Here is a 25967-nt window from a genome sequence, read left to right as displayed (position 1 = left end):
TTTGCACCCATACAAAAGAACAGGCATGATTATCATTTTATATATTTAAGCTTCAAATTCCTTGAAAGAATTCGCGACGACAAGAGATTTTGAACTGAGCAATAACACGAATTCCCTGCTTTTAGTCGACATTTAATTTCTTCGTGAGTATGGTTTTCGTCTGTTAATATTTACCCTAGATATTTAAAGTGTCCACTCTATCAAAAGTATTATTTGATATATTAATATATTTATAAGTTCCCGTATTACGGTCCTGAAGAACTTTCGTGTATTTAATCTTCTCTGCATTTACTTCTAAACCCACGTCCCTGCAAGCATTTAATAAGATCTCTGCAGTTCTTTCTATTGTTCTCCTATTATCCCATATTAAATTTACATCAGCATACACCATAACCTGGTGGATATCGTTCAAATCTAGGCCCTGGTTGCTATCTTTGATTTTTCTTATAGCGTATTTCAGGATTAAGTTAAATAATAATGGCGAAAACGCAGCTTCTTGTTTCAGGCCATTCTCGACGTGAAAGCTCGTGGAAAGAGTTTTCCTACCGAACTTTACTTTTAGATTCATTTAAACATATCTTAATTAATCTAATTAGCATTTTCGGCACTCCAGCTTCTATAAGAATGTACAATATTTCTCTCCTAATCGAGTCGTAAGCCTTTACTACAGAATTTTAAATAAGCATAAAATCTTACATTAGGAAGTTTCCACGTATTTGCCTTCATTCTAAGAAACTGTTAACTAGTTGTTCATTTTAACAAAAGAAACCGTGACCAAAGCTTAAAACACAATGTATTTTAAATTATAATATGTAACGGTTTCGGATATCTAACATATCCTTCTTTTTTTTTCAGACACTATCGGACTCAATAGTTGTTCATTAAGCGATAAATTGTAATATTAGCCATGTATACTCTATTTGTGGAAAAGTGTTTAAAATATCTCAGAAATCAATGATATTTTTGTGTAAATATTGGGTGTTGTGAATAGTCTTAAAACCATATTCATGCAACTACTGCATGCAGACATTCGATTTCACAAGGATTGACAGTCAAGCATATTATCAATATAGCTATGAGATAATTAAGATGAGTGAAAATTGAAATCAATCAGAAAAAATAGAATGTTTGATTAGTGTCTGGGGCAGATTGGAACATAGAAAATGCCTAGCTAATAATCTGATAAATGTTAAAATTTTTATTCTCTCATTGTGGCAATATTTCATAAAATAACAGGTGTAGCAACTTTGAATACTCTCACAGGTGGAAAAAAGTATTTCCATGACTCACAGATGTTAATGAAAGTCGATAAGCAGTAGTTTTGGATGAGCAGGTGTAAAAATGGAATGAAGTTTTTAAGTTTTCAACGATTATGTAGTTTAGATTAAAGAAGACGAATGATTATAAAAGAATTTGTGGAATGATAATGTGGAAGGAAATGAGAGGACCTCGAGGAAATCCATGAAGATTATGGTTCCGAGGATAAACGCATATGAATATTACCTGTGTTTCACAATGTCGAAGGGGTGTTATTATTGTAATCATTGCCTGTTTCTCGACTGGTAACAGCACAAGACACCACTGCTCTACAGAGAACTTTAAAATAATGGACGAAAAAACTAAAACAATGCTCTTAAGAGATACCGCGCTAGTAATCACAGTATATAGTTTATCGCCATCGTACTTTCTGTGTTCAGTTATCGGTCTAATGGATTCGTTCTCTGTTAACGTAACAAATATTTTATAAATTGTTGAATACATTAAATAGTAATTTATTACAAATAGAAAATAATTGTATACTATTTCTGAAATAAGCAACATTTGATCATTCTATATGAATGAAGTTTTTTATTAACCAGAATGATTTGCTGTTGTAATCGAAAGTGGTTACTTTCTTATTCCACTTTTTCACAATCGCATCAAACACAATATAGACAACTAAAACAATATAATATTTTGTAAAGAATTAAATACACTATCTATTGCTAATACCTCTCTCCGAGAGATCGACCAGGCTTCACGGTTTCTGGGAGACCATGGAATGAAGTTCCTGATAATACTCTCCTTATGTAAAACATTTTTTGTGCACACTGTTATTCTGAAACGAAACAAAGAGACATACTGTTTTATTTCTTAAATTGTTTAATGCAATTGTTTAATGCAATGGCGTCGATTACAGCAATAGTTCATATATATTATGTGGTTGATCTGTACTTTATTCCTCTGGTTCATTTGATTCGATTTTTGTTACATTTTACATGTTACACATTCCCGAAATGGAATCAAAACTTCTAGATTTGCTGATTTGAGTCTGCCTCTACCTGGGAACCAAACCAGGAACCACGCTTTCCATTGCTTAACCAATAATCATTGTATAAGTACCAATCAGATTTTATCCGCTATAAATGTGAACATCATTTCAGGTAATCGAGTTTCCTCCACTTACTTATTATTTTTATCTTACATATTCAGTATTGATAACAAATGTTTCATACCCGCTTAGAATTCTGATATCGTGTTATGCTAATATGAAAGTGTAGTAAAGGTTTTGTATTCTTTAATTATCAAATCTTTTGCAGGAATTCACAAAATTTACCAAGTTACTTACCAAGGAGAACAATGTATATGATCTCTATATTAAACTCGAGAAAAGATTAAAATCTTTTAGAAAGTCTTAAAAATATTTGCTATACCTTAGTAACTCGCGTAACTACTTTGGCAAAGCAATCGGTCTTGGAGATGTTGGACGTCGGCCTGAGATGTGGACTTTTCGGCTCAGAAAATAATGTGGAATAGCTTCATTAAGACAGATGCGAGGCCACGTTTTGAGTTATCGGACATCTTACCGCTTTCCACAAATATTCGAAAGGCATTATGTTTCCAACTCTAGCAGGTCATTTCAGAAAATGTTTACCAATTAGTGATTTCTGAGAGTATTTTCCATGTTGGAACAATATCGCAACAAAATTTCGAGACCCCCTCGCTCTCTGATATGATGGGATAGTAGAATTTCCAACACGGAAATGAATACTACTTTACTTATACTTTTAGAATATATACCAGACGCAACGGGATGTGCACATTACTGATATCAAACCACAAACCCTGAAATTGGTAATAGCAAACTACCATGTTATTCTCGATCACCTTCAGGTCTACAAACGCACACAGCCTTCACTATTTCATGAGGGTGTAACGAGTTCACCATTCAATGCCATTTTCTGACGTTTATCACTAGTTTACAATCCTGCCTAGAAAAAATTAAGAGTTGTACGGTGGAAAGAATATTGGAGACCACAATATAAGATAAATATGGACGTGGTACATTCGTCTAACATGGAATGTATAGTGCTCCAGCACGCAGCAAGACGTATGGTTTGAGCTAGCACTTGGTCCATTTGCTGACACAATCCTCCGCCATGCTTCACTCGTTTTATGTACCAAGATGTTGAAATTGATATATAATTTTAATTTAATTACAGTGCTAGCTAAATTAAATCAAAACTAACATGGACAAGGGTACATTATATTTGCATGTGACAAAATAGCAAACAAACAGTTCATCTATAATAAAATATTTTCTTTAAATAATTGATAAAGGTATGTTAACTCGAAGTCAACTACATTAGTAAGGAATGTATATAGTAGATGCTGTGAAGATATACGAAATAGGGTAATTCAAGTAATTATGGTAGTTTTACGTCTAAGAAAAAAGGTTAATGATAAACCTCTAAATATTACAAGGTGTTAATTTAGTACTGAATAGCTCTAATTCAGAATTTGTTAGATAAGCTGAACTTTATACACATACGCACTTACGCACATATACGACCATATGCACAAACGTGAGTAAGGTAGTTGATTCAGTCAAGTTTCAGATTTTTTTTGGCAGCTAGTAGCTTAAGACGGCCATCAGACAACACAATCACTGCAATTTTACACAAATGCGTTTATTATAATAACTGAAAACTGTGAGAATATCTCCAAGTGCTGAAACTTCCCTAGGCTAATATTTTGCTGTTCATATTTAATTTCGAGTCAAACAAATTACACAACCTTATGATATATATACTTGAATTCTTAATTAATTCAACTTAAATGTTCAATTCTCTGTTAGTATAAGAAATAAGAAACTTAACAAATAGACTTATGGCTGGGATGATAGCACTTGGATCATATCTTAGTTTTTTGCTCTTGCATATACAGTAGTATAAAATGGTAGAATAAAATAAAAATAGCAGGATTTTCCAGTCTTCAAAATATTTTTCTTCGAGCAAAAAACTGTGGTAAGTGAGCAAATACAAGCTGTTTTAATTCCATAAGGAGAAAGATAAAACCGTTAATGACTTGTTCACAAATCTCCCCGTTACGAGGTTGGAATTCAGCTAAGTTTTTAGGGAACGTCTGTTTCTATAAAGTAATTTTATTCCTTATTCTTAAATTAGAGTTTCATTTTCTAATTATTTGTATTCACCATTTTCATGTGTTTTGTCATTGTACATTAATAATAAATATTTTTTTGACTGATAAAAATGCCACCTTCATGTATTGTACTTGAAATGTTTTCAACATTGAAATAATACAAATTACTGATATTAAACAAAAGTTATGTGACATTTATAAAGTGAATCTTAGTTCTTGTCCATATGATAGAGAAACGTGTATTTTACTTTTAAATTTGATATATTTATTTAATTGTATAATCGTTATTTGTATATTGTAAACGATACATACTATTAATATTGTGTCAATACTATTACGTACAAATGCACATAATTTCTTCTCTTTTTAGCAGACAGCGAAACGAAAACTTTATTCACTGTAGGAAATAACGTAATAGTTTACTTCGTTACGGTTGTGTCCACATTTTATTGATCACTGGAGCTCTCTTGATAAGTTGATTTTATAGAACTCTATACCTGATTTGCTAATTCGCATTTAATATCCTTTTGTACAGTGCTATTTACTATTTTTCAATTATTTTTAGGTAAAGGTTTCTCAAATCACTTTCTCTAAAGATAATTTTACATATTCTTTTACTTTATGAAGATAACAGTTCATCTTGAAAACGAATGCTGATCAATACCTTGTTAATGGTATCAACGAATTTTACCTCGTTTATTAACTAACATACTCTGATTGAATAATATGACGTCTATAGTTTAATAACTTGCGAATGCAGTGGAAATGAAGTGAGATCAGCATATTTGGAAATCATAAGGATTTCCTGTAATTTTGACTCTTAACTATTTCATCCATCTAAACCGAGTTTGATAATCATGATGTATTGTTTATGCTTGGTGACTGTTCATGATGTACAAATATCTTAACAAATTTGAATAATCGAACTAAACACAATTAATTGGTATATTAGAGTTTTAATCCAACATTTTTTTTCAATAAATTGAAAACTGTAATGATTTCCTTGTAATTGTTATAGTGATCTACAAAATAAAATTCTTCCCTTGTATCTGGAGAAACAAGGTATTGTTCTTATAGATATATTCACAATTTTACTGTAATTTTAACATATGAATAACATGAGGCACTATTATTTCCAACATGTATAATTAATTTGTACTGTAGAAAGAACATGCAACAATACTTTTGCACATCTACTCTTTCTTGAGCGTTGTTGTTACAGATCATATAGGGTGGGATATTATCTTTAAAGTTACAGTAAGAAAGCATCGAATTGCATGAACTTGAATCCCAATTTGAATTCTTTGGAGATATAAGGTCAGTGTAAATGTATAAAAGTAGTAGTTGTGTGAATTCTATTAGCCATGCTTATATGTAGTATATAAATGGTGTCATTACAGTTGTGTAAAATTGTGCAGTAGGAACATTTTGTGTGAAAATAGAATTCTTACTCTTTTACACGAAATTAGCCCTAATAAAAATATTTATAAATGCTATGTGTTCAACAGAAAGAAGGTTTAAATTACCCATTGACAAATTTTCTTTGCTATCATATAATAAAATTAAAGATAGTGTATTTTTAGTAACTCAGTTTCGAGAACACAAATGTTTTTCGCAAATATAAATGACTGTAAGTACAAGGAGTTCATGAATCAAGATTTAGGATGCAATATGTTTCATAATACTTTCAGGAATTCAAATCTGATACCTTTAATGATCTGTCGGAAGACCACAGCGAAAGAGTTCATAAATATATAGCTATTATCGGGAACCGTATGACAGGAAATTATGTTCAATGTTCACAATGTAAGCAGAGCATTGCTGCACTATAGTTCGGAAGAATAAGTACACTCAAAACAAAAGGAGACTTGATATTTGCTATGGTGAAGAACAGATATAAGAGGAAATGATTTTATTCTATTATAAGAATGAATTTTTGTTTTACTATAAATGAAAAGAAATGTAATATATAAGTTTAACATCCTATGATTATGTCCTTAATGCTAAGGGAGACGGATGATTATGGTAAGTGAATGATGATGCAAAATTGGAGGAATGAGAATATGAGAGGAACCGGGAGTACCCCTAGAAAATCCACGGACACAATGTTGTTAACCACAAACTTAGTTGGTCGCGATCGAACCAGGATCACCACGCACCAACGGTAAGCGCTCTACCACTAAACCAATGTGATACTATGTTTGTTTTATTATTGCTTCATTTGGAAGTAAGGGATATAATAGCTGAAGAAAAGCAATGTACTATTGAAATTTAACTTCGTGTTCTTTCTCAACAAATTATTTTTTGTATAATGAATAATTCTCAATTTCTATCTAGAGATAAATGTGGAATCCTTGTTAACAGAAGTTTCCCTTTTCTGAAGAAACTAATACGAGGTAACTTCAACGATGAGAAACGAAAAGACTATTAAAGCAACCAAAGCCGTAAATAGGATCTCTTGAAATGTTCTTGGTCTATCGTTGTATGTCCACCTAACGGTCTGTACGCTGGAGAATGGAAGATTTTAGATATTTTAATTAAGCACTTTGGCGATTACACTTCAATAATGAAAGAACAGTTATTTTGTAGAATTAATTTAATTGTGAGGGTAAAACACATTTTGTGTGGTATATTAACTCAAATAGAACAATAATAATGATTCCGAATCAATATAGAACGCATAAAATGACAGTAATGGTATCATGTCGTTACATAAACTTAGTTCTGACTTAAAAATTTCTTGAAAACAATACTTCTCTTACCCAACAAACCCACATTCATAATTCGAAATGTGCACAATCTGATAGAAAAATTAAAACTTAAGATGCAGAACGACACACTGAAACATAGCAAACTAGGTGTAAAACAAATAGCGTAAACGGCTATAGAGACATACATCTGATTCTTTGCAATCGATGAAACACAGTAGACAACAAATTAATGAAATATTTAGATAACGTTGATAAGAACATATTCTGGAACCAAGAAAGTGATGCTACAGCACTGGACACAGAGCAGATCAAAACATTTTAAGTACTACATGTTTTGAACTTTATAAGATCTTTTCAACATAATACCAAGAATACTGCAGTAAGAAGGACTGTATATATAAATAATGTTTTATTTTTTTACAACTTTATGAACGCTCATCTATTTTCCTTTAAACTGCTTTAACTTTCTAGATAATAAAACCAGAACTACAAAAAGAGTATTGATGACCCGTGTTTGAGAGATATTTGACGATTTTGTAAGAAATTTTCAGACAACATATACATTATCTTTATACGTAACCATAGGAATTGAATTTCTCATTAGAAAACTAATGAGAAATTCTGTTATCAATAAATTGTAAAAGCTCTAAAACCAAAGTTAGCATCTTAAAAATATTTACCTTAGGCAGCTACATAGCAAAAGAGACTTTTTTCCATTCTTCGTAGCAGTGTTGAATAGCTACTACTGGAATAACTTTCAGCTTGTTGATTAGGTTCTTCCGGACATTGTGTAAAGTTAGAAAATGACCCACCTTCAAGTGTTGTTTGAGAACGTTGAATGAAAGGAAGTTACAGGGACTGAGATAAGGAGAATAGGAGCCTGAGAAACCACACAAATGTTCTTTTCTGACAAAAATAAATTGATACCATGTGACATAATGTGTTGTCAAGGTGTATTATCCAAGTTCGTTAAAATTTTATTGACATGAATGACGTTCAAATTTAGCTCACTACTCAACACTCTTACCGTCAGTAAATACTCTTATCTTTCTCCACATTTTCGTGCGTTTTTGAGGTTGAAGGTGTTCTAGAAAGAGGTCAGTCTTTCACTTCCTCTCGGCTCTCTAAAAGACTACGTCCATTTGAAAACTTTTGTCCTGGCTAGCGAAAGTTTTCCGCAAGTTCTCTGTAATTTCCCATACGTCATAACAGCGGATTCGCCAACTTTTAAACAAATATTGATGTCACAGCGTTGGTCAATCCCTTATCTGTTCGTTTTAGTAACGCAATTCACACACCCAACTACACTTCAGAATCTGTTCTAGCAAATTCACGTTTTACTAAATCTAAGACAAAGATTAAATTGACTGCTATGTAAAGTTTGAGTTTCTATGATACTAATATATACGGGATAAATTTATCCTGCTGTTATTAGTTTGATTCTGTTTTCAATCTAAATAATAAGATTCCTTTTATCTTTACCTTGGTAAGAGACTTTACTTGCTATATGCATAAGTGAAGAGCACACAAATGAATTTAGTCAATTGTAATAATGGATGTATTGTGTATTTTTGTGTCGCTTCATTTAAAAATAAAAGATAGAAAATCTCCTATTGAATGTGTGTTTTCCGTTCATTCTCAACCAGTTTCTTTATATATATATATATAAAGAATAAATACTACTTACTTGGAAAAAAGTATATGGAACATTCGCTAATAGAAGTCTCTCGTTCGATATAAGCTATAAACAAGCCACTTAAACGATGGGAACTAGCGCCAACATCGAAGAAACAAAAACGTCAAAAATACTATTTTCCAAATTACTCTTGGTCTTTGTTCTACATCCGCTTAACGGTCTATACGTTAGTACACGGATTGTCTTGAGTGTTTGCGCTTCATTTGCAATTAGTAGACAGCTGTTTTATAGAAGTATTCATGAAGCTGAATACTGAAACAATATACTACCCTATGGATAAGTATCAATGTATAACTAACAACAACTTTCTATTTCTGGAATAAATTTCGTAATTGTAAATGATATATGTAGTATTCGGACTAGGATAGATTCAAAATCTAAAACAGAATTTCACTGTCAGTTATACTTTTCAAAAACTTTGAAGTAATTATACTATAATTTCAACATACAGATAATAAAATATTAACAACGATTAATTCAAATCTGAAATAGGAATTTCGCTGTCAGACATGTTTCTGAAATATATGTTGTGACTCAGTTGCTTTCTTTAGTGGCTTTAAATAGGTAGAAAAACACATTTATGAAAATATTTATTGGCATTATTAGTCTATAATTAAAACACACACGCACATACACACACACACAGAAAGAGAGAGAGTAATACATTGTTTGTAGGACGATATCAAGACTTCTTTTATATATACCCCAGTAGCACAGTTGATGGGCCGATGTCGATCAACATGGGAATTTTTGGTGGGATCGATGTCGCTGTCGATGACGATCGATGCAGAATGGCAAACATTTTTTCGACATTGGCCAATATCGGCAAATCTATGTCGATCGACATCGGCGTCGATGTTGATCTATGTGGGTCCCATGTGGATTCTTCCAGATCAATGTTGGCCCCACATTAATCCATGTAGCCCCATCTAGATCTGCCTCATATCAACATAATCGATCTTGGTCCCTGGTTGAATAATACCGGCCTATATGGGATCAATGTCGGCCCATCTAGATCTGCCCCATACCCACATCGTCGTTCGAGCTCCCTAGTTGACCTATGTGGGATCTATGTTGAACCACCCAGATCTTCCCTGAACCCATATCTTCGTTCTAGCTCCCATAGTTGATCGATGTGGGATCCATGTCGGCCCATCTAGACCTTCCCTATACTCACATCGTCGTTCTAGCTCCCTGGTTGACCGATGTGGAATCTATGTTGAACCACCCAGATCTCCTCCATACCCACATCGTCGTTCTAGCTCCCATGGTTAACCGATGTAGCTCTATATGTTCATTGTAAAAAGAACGGAGCTATTCAAATGTATTTGAATCGCCCAGTACTTTTCACAAGGAACATAGAATAGGCGATATTTCTGATCGTCCAGCTTCTATACACAATTGCGAAACGTACGAGCTCAGCCTATTTCTTTTCACACTAAATGATTAAATATGAAAAGTTTTATTCAAACCTGAGTGCGGATATGTTCTTTTGTATTGCATGTTGTAGATCTGGGTTGGACCCATATAGAGCTACATCGGTTAACCATGGAAGCTAAAATGACAATGTGGGTATGGGGAAGATCTGGGTGGGAGATCCCACCCACATCGGTAAACCAGATGTGACCATATAATTTTTACAGATTTAACACCAGATGGATATGTCACCATATCAGATTTGAATAGGGCCATGTACTGCATCTCTGGCGCACGCTACATGCTTCTCCACCATTTTGGATTCAAGTTATGTTTTTCTAATGAAAATAGGAGAAAATGACATCGGATACATCTGACATTTTTACAAAATGTCACTGGTGCAAGTAGTTTTGCCGCACTTCTATCTATGGCGGATCCAAGAGGGCGGTCGGACATTTAGCGTGTTTCAGAGATGCAGTATTTAGACTAAACAAAACAGTATATAATAAAAACATTTTCAGATTGAAGTATTCACATTTTTATTTTTTTAAAAAATAATTAAAATAAAATTTACACAAAACATATTCCCTAACTTTTTTTTTTATCGTGAACTTCACTCATTGCATAGAGGTATATATTGTACAATTGTTTTGCTGTTTCCAACATAACGAATGGAAATAAATACTTTTAAACACGTAACTTATTATCATTAATATAGAAACAACATAAAAAATGAGTGAATCTTCTCTTGCATCAACTTAATAGTTACCAAACGTTGACACTGTCTTCACCATTTTGTTTCATTCCATATGAAGAGTTCGCAGGAAGGACTATGAAGGGCACGTTTTAAAATGCTCAGAAAATTCTTTCTCAGCACCAAAATGTATAATTAAGATGGTGAAAACACGTCGTAATTCGCTCACGTGTACATTCGCGAGTGGACTACGCCCTGTTTTCACCAACTATTTTGCATCTTTTGGTGTGGAGAAAATATTTTTTGAGCATATTCAAAATGTGACCTTCACTGTTCTTAACGCGTACTCTTCATATACATCATTGTTTCCTTCCACTGAAGAAGGAACCAGCTCTTGTTCCGCGACGTGTGGAAACTATTTAGTTTATTCAAAAAAGGGTTCACTGATAAGTGGCTATTTTCCTGACCCTTATGTCAATATATCGTATGTATAATAAAATTAAACACGTAAAAATCATATACACTCTACGTCAACAAAAGCCACTGTAAATAAATTTATTTCAAACATTGAATTTTTCCGCTACACATCCCGACTAGGGAAACTAATATATAATTAAAGAAACTATGCAGATAATATTTATCTTTCTACTTAACCTGAAATAATTTAGAGAAAATTTAGGAAGTTCTTTTCTTCTGTAAATTATTAGTTTCCCATAAATTTTAACTTCTCAAAAGTTTTTTTTTAATCCCACTGTAAAATATCCGTTAATTCGCACACTGGTCTGTAGTGTGGACTCATCCCTTACACTTACACAGACAGCACGGAAGTTCGGAAAGCTCATTATATTCAGTAAAATATGCATGCCACTATAAAGTTTTAATTTGGATAGGTTCTTTGCAGTAAAATACAACATAAAACTTATAAAAATGTATCACTAGGAAATATTTCTGCAAATTAGCGAACTGAAAGTTACTGTGATAAATTTAAAAAAAAACTATTAATAACGGTTACTTTCATGAAGTTTATAATTCTCTTGTACTTTAACATATTATTGTCTACTATTTTATTTACAATAAGACATTTCGTTCATATAAGTTTGTTTATATCGGACACGCTGCTAAGGGTTGACCACAACTAGCCGCGGGACCGATCACCCCACGGCTTTCTCTTCGGGGCGACTCTGCAAGGTGAATTTAAGTGGTCCTTGGACTCTTGCGGGTTCCCCGCGGAACGACTGTGCATCTTCCCCTAAGTCTTGAGCCTGTTCTCTTCTCCGATTACATCTATAGCCATCCCAATCTCGTGAACCACTTAAGACTTTCCCAATCCGTCGGACAATGTCGCTAGTTTGTATATCAGGAAATCGGAGTTGTACTGCTCCTGAAGAAGAAAAAATGGTAAAAACTCAATGCAATAATACTGTATCACCAGAAGGGACTACACATTTAAATAGCAAATGTCATCATTGAGAAATAACAGATTAATTTTGAAGTTACATAAATAAAATTCGAACGAAAATATAACTTTCTCCTAAAATAGAAAGAAACCTTTTATACATTGCACAAAAAACATCCATTGTACGCATGAGCGCATTATTACGTGCTCGAAAGGCTAATCTAACAGGACATTGTCGTTCGGTGTCAAACAGAGGAAGTAGGGAGTTGAAAACGATATGTGGATGGCTCAGAATATCCACTCGTTTCAAGTCAAAAATTGAAAATTCACTTGCACGGTGCGATTGACAGAAAATTACAACTTCTTTCAGAGGCATAAACAAGGAAAACAATGATACCAGAGTTACGAGGACGGGGTATGGGAGATATTACCGCAAGCTTTACTTTTACTAGGATAATGCGAGAATGGCACCTAAACAAAGGATTTCACTGGTAGTAATCCCCCTCCAAAATTCCTAAAAATATATACTAAAAAACGCCATACATCCGAAAGATGAAATTAGACTCTAGTATATATATATATATATATATATATATATATATATATATATATATAACAAAATTCTTTAGGAACTCAGATCCTGCACAGGCGAATCAGCGACACCATCGCGAATAGGGCTTTTCCTCAGTCTCATCCGTGAACGGCAGAATGCTAGGACCTAAAATTATTAGGGGCCCCGAACTACATCGTGGCGTGAATCTAGTGCACATATCTTGAAGTGAGGTCACTTTACTACCTGTTTAAACCATTCCATATTCGTCGCACGAAAAAAATCGAAGGATAAATGTGTTGTTTCGACTTCATTAGACTTTTATATGACGCATAGAAATTATATTTACAGTAAAATTTCTAACGGACATCTCAAAATAACGGACAGTTTTCAATTTCCTGGCAGAAATACATTGGGTGCAATGTGAAAATTACTTCTGAATAGCTGACATTCTCAATAACGGACGCGGATACTGAAAACTATTCCCCAGCGTCTATGTAGAACTTCCAACTAACGGACAGCCTGAAATAAAGCTTTGTTATTTTCTTGAATTTCAAGCAATAATAGGCAGGATCGTTAATGTACCGCGCATTGTTGGATGTGATAATCGAACGCAAATGTCTCCATTTATTTGTTTTCAACATGCATTTAGTTTAGTATCCATTTTCAGCAAAAGTTTATTTAATCTTTGTCTATTTGCCTTGCTGCAAGTTGTTAATTTCGAAGAGAGAAAGAGTATTCTGTCCGAACATAATACTATAGGGAAAAAAAAACTGTATTAGCTCATTATTAAACAGAAAGACATTTTGCCTACGTTATGTTGCTTATACGAGTAGTACGTTAAGTTTATACTGTAATTTTTTTTTAATAGCGGACATTTCCCAATAATAGGACAGTTATATTCCCTATTTGTGTCCGCTATACAAAAGTTTCACTGAACTAAATCAAACTTAGTAATTCTTCTGTCAGTCTCGTTCGATCCCTAATCGTAATCAAATGCACAGGAACAGGCTGATTTAAATCATTGTATAACCATGTCGTATGTCTATTATCGAGCGATAAAAATCGAATGGTGTATTCAGGCACTTATACCGTACTTTCTCAATAAAAAAAAAAAATAAATAAATAAATAAATAAATAAAAACGCCTGGGCCCACGTAGACTAGGACTTTTCATTAAATACACATTCCTAATGAGACTTTTCCAGCGATTTTACTCTTACACAAAGAAATCCTGGGATACTACTTTTAAAACTAGACCTGGATGACTTTTGCCCAATGAAATACAATTTGTACATGACGTACCTATAACTACATGGAACAGTTGTAATCCACAAAATATTTCCTTCCCACGTAATCCGTCAATGCTAAATTTCATTGCGACGTCCCTCGAAAATACTGTCTTCAGAATGGACAATATCAGTTTTTTGTAGTCCTCTCCACGCCCATTGGAAAGATAATGACACTAAAAAAAAAAACATAGTTAGTACATTACCATATAAAATACAACAGCAATATGAAATACAATTTTATTTTGTCATCAAGCATTAAAAATTATGTAACATTCGTTCATGCAGTTCTCCATTCTGAACAATCTTCTATATTTTCTGCACAGGTCACTAAAATACACTAAGACTACTTTAAATGATTGCAGATGAAGTCGAAAATTGCTGAGATCGTATTGCCCGTTTGCCTTACAAGTTCGCTTCCTGCAAAACTGACATCATAGTCACCGATTCCACTTACCAAGGTGGAGATGGGTGCTACAGAACTTCAAAGAAAGTATCCAAGACTTCCCGAATTCCCGAAAAGTGAAGGGACTTCTCAATTATTTGCAAAGCGAAGGCTTGGAGAATCCATGTACACCTGTGGAAGTTGCCCTTCAACACTTAATTTTTATGAGAACCCGCGGATGGTTGGAAAGGTTGTAGAAGATGGTACCGGTATTGCCAAACAAGGCATAACTGTAGACATGTCTACGACACGAGGAAACCGTATACCATCCTACCTTAAGATTTTGTTGTTGAAACACGAAGGTGCTATACAGTGAAAGCAAGATTTTCGTAGTATTGGATTGCATTATTATTGGTAGTAGTAGTAGTATTTAAGATCCAATATGGACACCTAAATTATAAGTCCTAAGAATTCACAGTCCAAACTGCTACCGCTAGAGAAATAGTTGATTCGATTTTATTTGATTTGAAAGTGTATTATTAAGAATACGCCACAATCAGCTTTGGATTAAAAAATAAATAAAATACATAAAAATAAAAAAATACGTCATCTCCAATCCAGTTTGGCTGATGTACCGTACATGTACGCAGCAATGTTATAGGCTCATGACATACCTCATAAAAGAAGTCATACCTGTTCTATATAAAAATGCATGTTAAAAGAATGTGCATTGCGTGCGAAAGGACTCTTCAAAGGCACCGAAAAGCCGAAGTGTAAGTCATTGTCGGCTTACCATCACCTTGTAAAATTAATTTTGTATGCATTGCTGAATTTTGATACATGCATTTTTGCAATAGAACACCAACGACTTCCTTTATGAGATATGAAGCTGCACTCTCTACGTTGATTGGACAGTGTTTGAATTTTAGGCTTCTGAAATTTATTTTCCCACGCTTTCGACGGCCTGCATCTCCCAACCTATTGATCGGTATGCACATGTCACAAAGCATTTTCTTGTTTCCATGTCAGGTACCCACCCCTACATTGTTTGGTACGCATAATTTTAACAACCTGTACATCCGAAAAAGCATCTGTCCACTAGATCTATTTTTAAAGAATAAAAGTTTTCTTTTTCAAACAATACCTGAAGGATATTTACAAATACTTCGTGTCAATACGAACTTAAGAATACCACTCACCAATTTTGAAGCCATCTCTCTGTCTTTTAAATCTTCTTCTAAATTGTGAACCATAGACAAACTGCGTAAAGGGAGCTTGTCAGCTAGCAGGTTTGCATTTTCTATAGATTGCAAAGCTTCTTTACCACTACAGGGAACTTGGTGCAGCTCATGTATTTTGGCTTCCATTTTATCAACTTTACATTTGAGATGTTTCATATCTAGCTGGATTCTCTGCAGTAACTGGAATATTTTTTCAACGGCTGAAATATCAAAAGAAAGAAAAAAAAGTAAATTAATACAAGACCAAGGAGGCAATGGTACACATTGCTTGAAATATTTTTTATTCTACATTAAGATAGTGTGTGCCGCAACTACCATTAACAAAAGTCATCTAGGTTCTGACCGGCACATAGCTCATATTGACCCTGAAGTCGATACCCACAGCAACATACGGGATGAATTTTAAATCACATATTGATAAAAGCTTCATAATCAATGCATAAACAGTTTTATTTTTATTTTATTTTTTTTTAAGTCTATTGCAAGAAAACTACTAATTGCTGTTTGAGGGCTTTCCTAATCATTACACCACATTTGGGTCAATTTTATATGTCTGTAGAGCATTTCAAGTGTCTTAATGGAATAAAATAGCCTGCTCGTGTCAATATCTAGGCATTCTACCGTATACGGAAGTTCTGCTGAAAAAGGTTACTGCAAAAACTCCTGTTGCGAGAGAATGCAGTTACATTTGATATTTCAACTTTCAACTTAATGTAGTATAAGAATGATATGCTCCAATGTTTCTCTGCAGAGCCTCCGTATATGGAACAATGTCTAAATATCGATACTAGCAGAGTAACGGTTTCAAATGGGGTGCGAGGAATGCTTAACATTCAAAGAACGTTGATCGCGTCTCTGTGGTGTGACAATTAAGACACCTGAATGGAATTTGCCTAATTTGGGTTCCTTCGAATCTCAGCCAGAGCAACAATAAAAACTTGAGTGTGTGTTGGTAAGCAAGCGAGAAAACCAGGAGCACCACGAGAGGGCGTATCAGTGTTGCCAGACCGATCAGTTGATAAAGCAGAAGACTCGAAGATAAAAAACAGGAGAAAGCAGTAGACAAATAAAGCGGCGGCATTTGAGTTCAAATCCAGGGAGAGAAAAATTTTGTCATTATTAAGGGGACAGTGGTCAAAACAAGCAGTCCAGAATTCATTATTACTTCCATTTCAAAATAAAACAATACATGCAAAACATAAATATGAATTGTAATTACTTCAAAATGTTTTCCAATGATAAGGTAATCTTTTGGAGATAGAAAGACCCTCATGCCCCCTTTAGATATATTAATAATGTTTGATACAAACGTGTGTGAAGTAAGACGTAGTGTAAGAACAAAGTGGGGTGGGAAAATGTCTTATCATACACCTAACTATAGTATAGCTATATGATACAGTCACACGTAAACGTAACATAAGACGGTGTTTCGCTGACGATCGTGGAGAGGTGATCTAAGCTACTTTTCCAACCAGGGGTAAAAGTGGTTCTGAAAAGGTAGGGTGACGCACCATCCCTTGTGCCTATTTTTGCCTATTATAATTTTTTTAGGAAATGGGGGGACGCTATAGATATTTTTTGGAATTGGAGTAACGACGTTCAAACACTTCCAACCCAAGTACCAATCTAAACAGCACGTACTCGTAAATCTTACAGTAAGAATTAAAGAACGCCTACCATCATGCATATAGAAGATGAGCAAAGCCCAATAACTATATGCTGTACGGAGCTTTGTGGATGCATACAGAAAAATTTCCTCCCTTCATATAAGGAAAAAAATGAAAATTCTATATTAATAATAATATATTTCTTTAACTTCTCGAAATAAGGAAAAAGCAGGAGATTGTTCACTTTTAATTTTCTTTCGCAGTAGATCAGTAGAACGTAGAAAAAGCAGGAGATCTCCTGCAAAATCAGTAACTCTGGCAACACTGGGGCGTATCGGTGTCGACTTGACAATTTTGTCTGCTACCTGCGCACAGGCAGTAAGAAAAAACAAATGACTAACAAGACGCTGTTTTGTACAAAAATATAAATTTTTCTGTTTCATAGTACAAACTTTATATCGTCAGCCCGTCGGTTTAGCATTCAAAAGGTTGGGAGTTTAATCGCTCCTAACATACGCTTGCCCACAAGCCTCCTCTAATATGGAACAGAATAGTTCCAAAGCAACCATTCCAACAGGATGCGCTGCAAAACAAAATGTGATAAAACTAGAATTACAGATTATATGTTCTGAATTTTAAAGCCAAGAAGTACTTCCATTACGAAAGGAACGCCGGATCTAGAAATACTTTCGGAGGAGATCTTAAACACTAAAGGTTTCACTGTAAAAAGTAAATCTTAGTATGATATATATGTTTTAAAATGTAATTAGTACGAAATTTATATTAGTTACACAAAAATCTATTTTTGAGGAAGAGAAGGGTCCGGATTCCCCCCCCCCCCCTTCCTTCGCACGGCTTGGAACATAACAATTTCAATTTCCAAGCATAAGTTTTACCATAATTTCGTTTTTCATTAACAAAAATTGGTGATAATCTCGGAGACTACTAGGTCAAGGCGGCCACACTAAGTGGTCGGAGAATATCGATGCATTGACTACGTGCTACCACACTCTCGAGCTAGCAGGGTTCAAAATGTCTCTAAAGAAGCAATATACTCTTCATTTTGTTTGGTTATTTAATAATGACGACACACGTAACTAAGCTTAGCAATACAGTTTAATCTTTGGATACTTACTACTGCCAATTCCTAAACGAGCTGATGTGAAGGTACTGTCTGTATCTGCACATGAAGTAGTGGCAACTGACGACGCTGACATTCTGCATGGAGTTTGGATTTGGGAGTGGGATGGTGAAGGTCCGTTTGGACTTTTACGATGTGATGCAGACGAGCAACCTCCGTTTGAATTGTGCACCATAGATGATACGTTTACCTCCGCAGTTCCTCCTATAGATACTCCAAGCGACTCAGAAAGCAAGTAATGAAATTATACAAACATCCAGTTTTTACTAGACTGTTAGGTATACAATAAGCAGGTGACAACTTATGGTTTTAAAAGCATGTTTAAAATGTTACAATGATTACATCCAGTATTCTATCTGTAGGGGGATGGCTGGAACTTCCTCCTCTCTGTTTCTCGAAATACCTCTCAACCTTGGATATGGTGGAAATAAAACCCACTTTTTTGAGCTATTGACGAATTTATCCCCCTCTCCGGAAATCGCAGAAATCGTACATTGATTACATTAACTCACAACGTTAAAAGATACTAACGCTGTTTATCTGCTTGTTTGATCTTGTCCTAAATAGACTCCCTATCATAATTAAATGAATATTTAAAAGGTACGTTATTTTTCATTTACTTATTTATTTATTGATGTATACTCATAATAGAACCAATTTAACGACACAGTTTGCATTACGAGCCCGGTTTTTCTGTAGTTAACCATCATGAGAAGATAGCATTTATCCGATAAAAGGGGAAAGTATTAACAACCTCGTTAAAAAAAAAAGAACAAAAACAACTAGCAAGTCTTTTCATAGAAATAAATTACTTGAGACTAGATCTGAGTCTGAATGATTTGTTACGTAAGACTTGCTTGAATATAGCAAGTAGCCAATTTTGGACGCCAAATTGAAAAACTTGTTTATAAAAATAAACAAACTAGACATCTTATTTTTAGTTGTTAGGGCTTCTCACTCCAAGCTTGTTGTACACATTACAACAACTACTCTGCACATCTAACGAATAAATTGTTTTCAAGAGGTTCATAAAACATTGTAGGTTACTTCTATCTGTCTACTATTTCAGCCAGCCTTACTTTTGAATGTTTTTCAGACGAAGTAGCAATAAACTTTCTCCAAAATAGTATATAGTTTCACATTTAAGTAACGTCTGCACTGGCATAGTAATACGAAAGAACAGTGTTTCTTTCAGGCCTGTTTTTTTTTGCCCCCCCCGGACGAAATGGTTAAAACGTACTGGAATAGAACCAGCAGAGAGAAATATATGGTTTCAGTCCCTCCGAATACTAAGAGTAACTCCCGGAACATTTTTTTCTGAAACAAACACTGCGAAAGAAGGTCAACTCTCTGGCAATAAAGAATCGCCCACGAAATCTTGATAATTTTAACTTTCACACATTTAAAAAAATATATATTTAAAACGCGATTCAATACATAGTCCTATGAAACAAATCAGCTACGAGCTAAACTTTTAATTTGCGTTGAAATTACTATCAAGAGAGATATATATATATGAGGAGACAAGCAGTGTTCTTGAACGAAATTATGAATATAAAATATATTTAGCATGAATATAAAATATAATTACCTTTCCGAATAGGTGCTGGGGGACTTGGAACACTACATTCGTTAAAAGTTTCATATGGTCTTTTCTTAGTTCCTGGATATGAGTCATCACTGTCCTCTTCAGACAAATATCTTTGTGGCTTTCTGCGACATCTTCTTGAATAAATTTCTTCGTCAGAAGAATCACTACTAACGTTTGAAGTCAGTAAAGCTTTGTCAGCCTTTGCTGCAGCTTTTTGAAATGAATCTGAAATGTTAAAAAATACATATATTCTACAGTTACTGATAAGGGAAAGTAGCTGCGAAATTATTCTTGGCATGAAAACCATACACGATAAGAAAGCAACATGGTTATGGATCTACCCTCAGTTGTGATTTCTTTGCTAACTGTAAAACATTAAATATTAGAATATCCCAAATAAAACAAATCTGTTTACGAACTAAATACTCTTGTTTATGTAAAGTTATTCACGACTGAAATTCGAGAGTAAGAAAGCCTGTAACAGAACTAAGAATAGGAGGCCTAAGAATACTAGCATTTTTATTTTATTTATTTATTTTTTAACTTTATTTAACGTACCTTTGACATTTCCTGCTCACGATAAGATAGTGCAAGCTGGATTTGGAGAGAGTTATCCAGGCCTTGTCTTTAAGGTACTATATTCAGCATTTGCCTGATTTGACTGAGTATAAGATCCCGGAAAAAACTCTAGCATAGTTAACACAAACACAAACACAAACACACACACACACACACACAAAGAAAAAATCCTTCTTATTTCTCTGACTGGAGTTGCTACTTTTCCCTGACTTCTTTATTTTCTTCCATATACTATTTACTTTATTTAACGTTATTTCAAAAGCACTTTGGGAATCCTATAAGAAACGTCATGGATTCTAAAAGCTAATTTAGTATATAAGGTCCTAACATAAAAAGTTCATTTTAGGTCATACAAATATATATCAACTCATACCAACTTGTAATGTAGAGGACACCATTTTTTCTTTTTTCTTCAATAAGACTGTATTCCAGCAATGTATTAAAATAGAAGACATTTTTTAAGCATATTTGTCACGAAACAACTGGTGACAGGAAGCTATGAATTTGAACAAGCTTACTTTATAAGTTTTATTTACCAACTAAGCTTCTCGAACTGTAGTCACAAGTATACAAATTACAATGGAATTAAACCTTTAAACTTTTCCTTGTTTTGACGAAAATATCCTCACAAATTTCGACCTGTAACGCTGGAGCGTCGAACAGGTGAGTTCACCGTTAGTAACCGTTATAAACGAATAAAACAGGAACAAACGTAATCCGAAACAACCTCTTGCAATTTCCCTGGCATTTATGTTTATTTCTTGTTTTCGTGATTTTCCAGAATGCGGACATGGTGTCTAGTCAGGATGGCCAGCCACCGGGCTGAAATCTGCGACCTACCAAATACTAAGATAACGCGCTACCATCTGAATCACGGCTGCTCCGTATGATAGATCTTGCTATTCAATGCAGAAAATAGTGAAATAATATTACATTTTGACTCAAAATTGAGGTATAAATACTCAAAAACACAACGAGACAGATAAAAAGAAAATACAAATAGTACTCACTGGATTGTCCATAGATTTTTATGTTCACAACTGTCCAATCAGCAGATGGCTCCTTACAGTCCCTGATAAAATTTTGAATACGCGTAACGGATGATGTCTTAGGCCAAAGGCATTCATTTTCGTTTTTAAGCCATTTACTAGGTATAACTTCTAATGCTCCGTCCTCGTCAGTGAAAGCTGCTACGCAAAACTTTTTTCTTCCTGAGCTCATGTTGATTCTGTCCACAGATATGCTCTTAATAAAAAAAAAACCTGAATGAGAAAACACTGCAGCGTATTTCTCTTCCAAACACACAATACATTTTGATGTCACAGAGGTAAGGGAAGCACGGGATATCTTATTCGACAGTTTGCCACACATAAACAAATACCAACTGCGAACTGCATGGGAAGGAATAATAGTCACCTTCTATCGGAACATCCAAATATATATACCAAATGGATGGGTGATCATTCGAACTATTTGTCTCAATAATATTAGTAACTTTGCCTATTTTCCCTGTAGTGACTTGAACAAAACTGTCCTTATCAACAGAGATACCAATCATGAATCCACTGTAACTCACTGCTCTATATTCTTCACCCACAACCGCTAAACATATGGTCCTCCGCTATACGGTTTTTTCAAAGCTAATTTGCGGTATTCCTGGAAGTGAACTCACGAATAGATCAGGGTTGGCAAAAACCATGGTTTTTATTGAAAAAAATGTTTTTTTTTTGTTTAAACCAGTTTTTTTATTTAAACCAGGTTTTTTGGTTTAAATAATTTGCTCCATATATTCATATCATATATGGACAGAAATAAGTTTGTTTCGCCTTGATGTTATTATGCAACAACCGGGTTATACTGGAAGGGGTCACATAAGCTTAAAGCGGAATAAAAACCGCTTCTCGAGTTACATCCGAGAGAAATTGTCCTCCATTTGAACTCGGAACCAGGACTAATTGGCCACAAATGCAATACGTCTGCCGACGCACTCACGAAGGAATCCTGATAAAAATACGTTGTACTGATCTTTACATGCTTCTTAATATAACTGTCAAGAGTCATTTCAGAAGAACAAAAAGATAAACAGTTGCACAAGTGAAACCGTTATACAGAATTACATATGGACAATTTCAAAGTAGTACGGAGTACAGTAATTTAGTTCAAGTTAGTTAACAACGACTTTTATTGGTCGAAATTAAAGAAATACAACGACTTAATTTGCATATCAGTAAGAAAAGTGATTAAAGATACGAATTATTTGAGTCCACTTTGGCTCAGACTCATTTATACATAAATAGATATCAAAGATACTTCTCATTTCACTAAATGCCTCTCGTGAGGTCTGTATGACCCCCCTCCCACACACACACACAAAGTACGGCATTTCGATGTATTTTATCAATAGTAAACATTGAAACGAAACAATATTTAGAATTTTTCTTTGATTGCAATTACATAACAATAACAACAACTACAAAAAAAATCACAAAACAAACATACATAAACTTATTTTAAAAAAGTTGCTTTTGTAGTATAATCTTTTTGAGTAATGAATGGGGAATTTAGGTCTGAATATAATACGAATAATATACGGGAGTGAAACGTAATAACCCACAAATGTGTGTTTATCAAGATTTTACAAACACTTACACTTTTACGAACATTTTTCGTTTTTTGGTTTAAACCAGTTGGTTTTTTTGAAAAAGAAAAAAAAAACAGCTAGTTTAAACCTTGGTTTAAACCAGCCAACCCTGGAATAGACACAATCATATTATCTACGTAGCTTTCGCTTAAACATCCGCAGCGTTGTGGACGGAAAATGCACATAGATGAAACAGTAAAAAAAAAAAAAAAAAAAAGTCACGTTTGTTTTTCTTCTCTACTGTTTCATCTATGTGCATTTTCCAATCATAACGTCGAGGATGCTTATTATTTAAGATAATCTGATTGTCTATTCGTGAGTACATTTCCTATTTTCCTTATTTTGGACCATTTTTGTCATTAGGCTCCGTTTTTATCCATGTGATATATCCACTCTACTCCTTATCTTCCCTTCTTAGGCAATGAAGTAAATTTTAATTCAACGACATCGAACGTCTAAAATTGTTATGACAAGACTTGCCCCGCTTTTTATTCGCATAAAAAATATAGCATCTCTAGTATCTAACCCTTATACACTATATTAACTGTGTTTCGACCTTAACAATGTATTTATACGGCCTACTGTTTCTCTCATACAATATCTGGAATATGTTTGCTACCTGTACATGATGTATAAAAGGTTTGCGGTAACCACTGAAGCACCGTAGCTCAATGGTAGAGCGTGGGTAGCATTCAGGAGGTTCTGGGCTTGATCCCAGGGGTTGTTCCCCGTAGATAAGTGGTAACACTTGCTACCTTATAATCCATGATTCCGGGTTAGATTCCTGTGGGGATAAAGGTAATTTGTATCCCACGTAAAACTGTAGGTCCCGTCCTTGGAAGCTCAACAACTCGTTCAAAACGTTAACTTGAATCCACTCACACTCAATTACCATGGTCCACTATTCAAACAGTTTTCTCACTTATTTGCCAAGATCAAATTCAATGACTTTTCCAAGTTTTACACGTCACTACCCAGAACTTCACTGTACTGTTTCCTTAACTTGTTTCATGGTTGGCACATCATCCTGTAAGTTATTTCAGAAGAGATCTAACCAACCTAGCTAGTTTTTAGGCAAATCTAGTTTCTGAGTGACAATCATAGGCTAAGTAACCTACGTGTGAATCTGTATTTTCATGGCCAATTCTAGTTTTCAAATGGCGGTTACAGGCAAACCAACGTAGTGGCAGACATAAACTAACCTACTCGGCAAGACCTTATTTTGATTATTTATTTACTCATGGGAAGGACAAAAAGGGATCGATCCTTCAGGTAAAACTAGGATTTGGACAGGAAGTGGCCCTGGCCTTTCAAGAGAACGTACTTCGCATTGTGGGAGGGAGGAAAGCCTCAGGCAGGCCTGCGCAGGATTCCAACCCACGTTCGAACTACCCAAGTGCTGCGTGACAGGCGGATGCTCTTCCCCTAGACCAACAGCTGGGTTCAAGATCTTACGTTGCGCAGAACAGCGAAAGTATGCGCTCACCTAAAGTTTATTAAGTACAAGGAGCAAAATAGTAAATTAACTTACTTAAAATTGAGTTACAAGTTATATTTATCAACACTGTGTCCCTTGTACTTAACACAAATCAGTTGTGATGCGTGTGCATCTACCACTGTTTTATACAAAGTAAAATCTTGCTGATCTTAACCTAACCTGAAACTATGCGAAAATGTGCCAATTCGGTAGTGAATAACTCGATAGTACCTCCATTTGTCATAATCTCTCAATTTAAAGTACTTTTTAACGCATTTTTAAGTAGTAAATAAACTTGTTCCAATATTTGGCCGTCTCGGCCTGAGCCTCCTATGCCTGAAGACTATAAATCAAAATTATTCACGACTAAGTATAGTGATATCTACACATGTTTGCACCTGTAACAACAAAACCAGTACCAGATTTGTTGCATCGAGCGCGGACTATAAACTAACCAAAATTTATTTGGAACAGTTTATGTGGATCTCTTAATCTATAGTCGACATCGTTCATGCAAATCAAAGATAAAATATGCATTCTATTAATGGAAGAAAAATAATTTTAATACTCACCTTCAATAATAAATACGAATTGATGGTAAAACCACAACAAACAACAGTCATTCCTGCTTTTCCCTCGCTTCGCACCGCTTGTGGCGCCATACGGTGTTATGGTTTTAAAACTGTGAACAGTTGACAAACAATCTGCGTACTCCGATCGACATCGATTCGACATAGATCGAGGCCGAATCGAAAAATTACTTTTTCAAATAATTGCCACAGAACCATCAAAATGTTAATTTTATGTGTTTCAAATTTATTCATTGTAAAAAGGAAATGTTTCCATGCTTTTTTCTTTTTGGTGGGCAAGCCTATTTATATCCCACGTGGGACCTATATCGGTAAATCAACATCGGCAAGCCCACCAAATTCCCACGTGGGACCCATATCACTAAATCAACCTCGGCAAGCCCACCAAGTTCCCATGTGGGACCCATATGGGAACTTGGTGGGTTATTGTGGGCCAGTTTAGATCCACGACGCCGACATTGGCCGATGTCGCACAAATATGATTCCCACGTCGGCGTGCTACTGGGGTAGAGTCAGTTTCCATAAACATTGTTTGGTGTAAA

General features: G+C 34.7%; 2 protein-coding genes across 2 annotated transcripts; both read right to left on the bottom strand.

The window, feature by feature from the left end:
- Positions 1–10833: 10833 nt before the first annotated feature.
- LOC145690421 (uncharacterized) lies at positions 10834–18788 on the bottom strand. Its single transcript, XM_081765278.1, has 4 exons — positions 18542–18788; positions 15758–15999; positions 14190–14349; positions 10834–12320 (listed from the first exon to the last, which is right to left on the bottom strand). The coding sequence occupies exons 1-4, from the start codon at positions 18720–18722 to the stop codon at positions 12091–12093; spliced, it is 813 nt and encodes a 270-aa protein (XP_081621404.1). The 5' UTR covers positions 18723–18788; the 3' UTR covers positions 10834–12090.
- A 1309-nt stretch (positions 18789–20097) lies between these two features.
- Positions 20098–25627, bottom strand: LOC145690420 (uncharacterized). The gene is made up of 3 exons (XM_081765277.1): positions 25408–25627; positions 21728–21962; positions 20098–20363 (listed from the first exon to the last, which is right to left on the bottom strand). Exons 1-3 carry the CDS (start codon positions 25495–25497, stop codon positions 20113–20115), a joined length of 576 nt encoding a protein of 191 aa, XP_081621403.1. The 5' UTR covers positions 25498–25627; the 3' UTR covers positions 20098–20112.
- Between the last annotated feature and the right edge of the window lie 340 nt (positions 25628–25967).

The sequence above is a fragment of the Thermobia domestica genome, chromosome 7 (assembly GCF_964235325.1).
Source record: "Thermobia domestica chromosome 7, izTheDome1.hap1.1, whole genome shotgun sequence".
Taxonomy (NCBI): Eukaryota; Metazoa; Arthropoda; class Insecta; order Zygentoma; family Lepismatidae; genus Thermobia; species Thermobia domestica.
The sequence above is the reverse complement of the archived record's forward strand: the minus strand, read 5'-3'. Positions and strand labels throughout refer to the sequence as shown.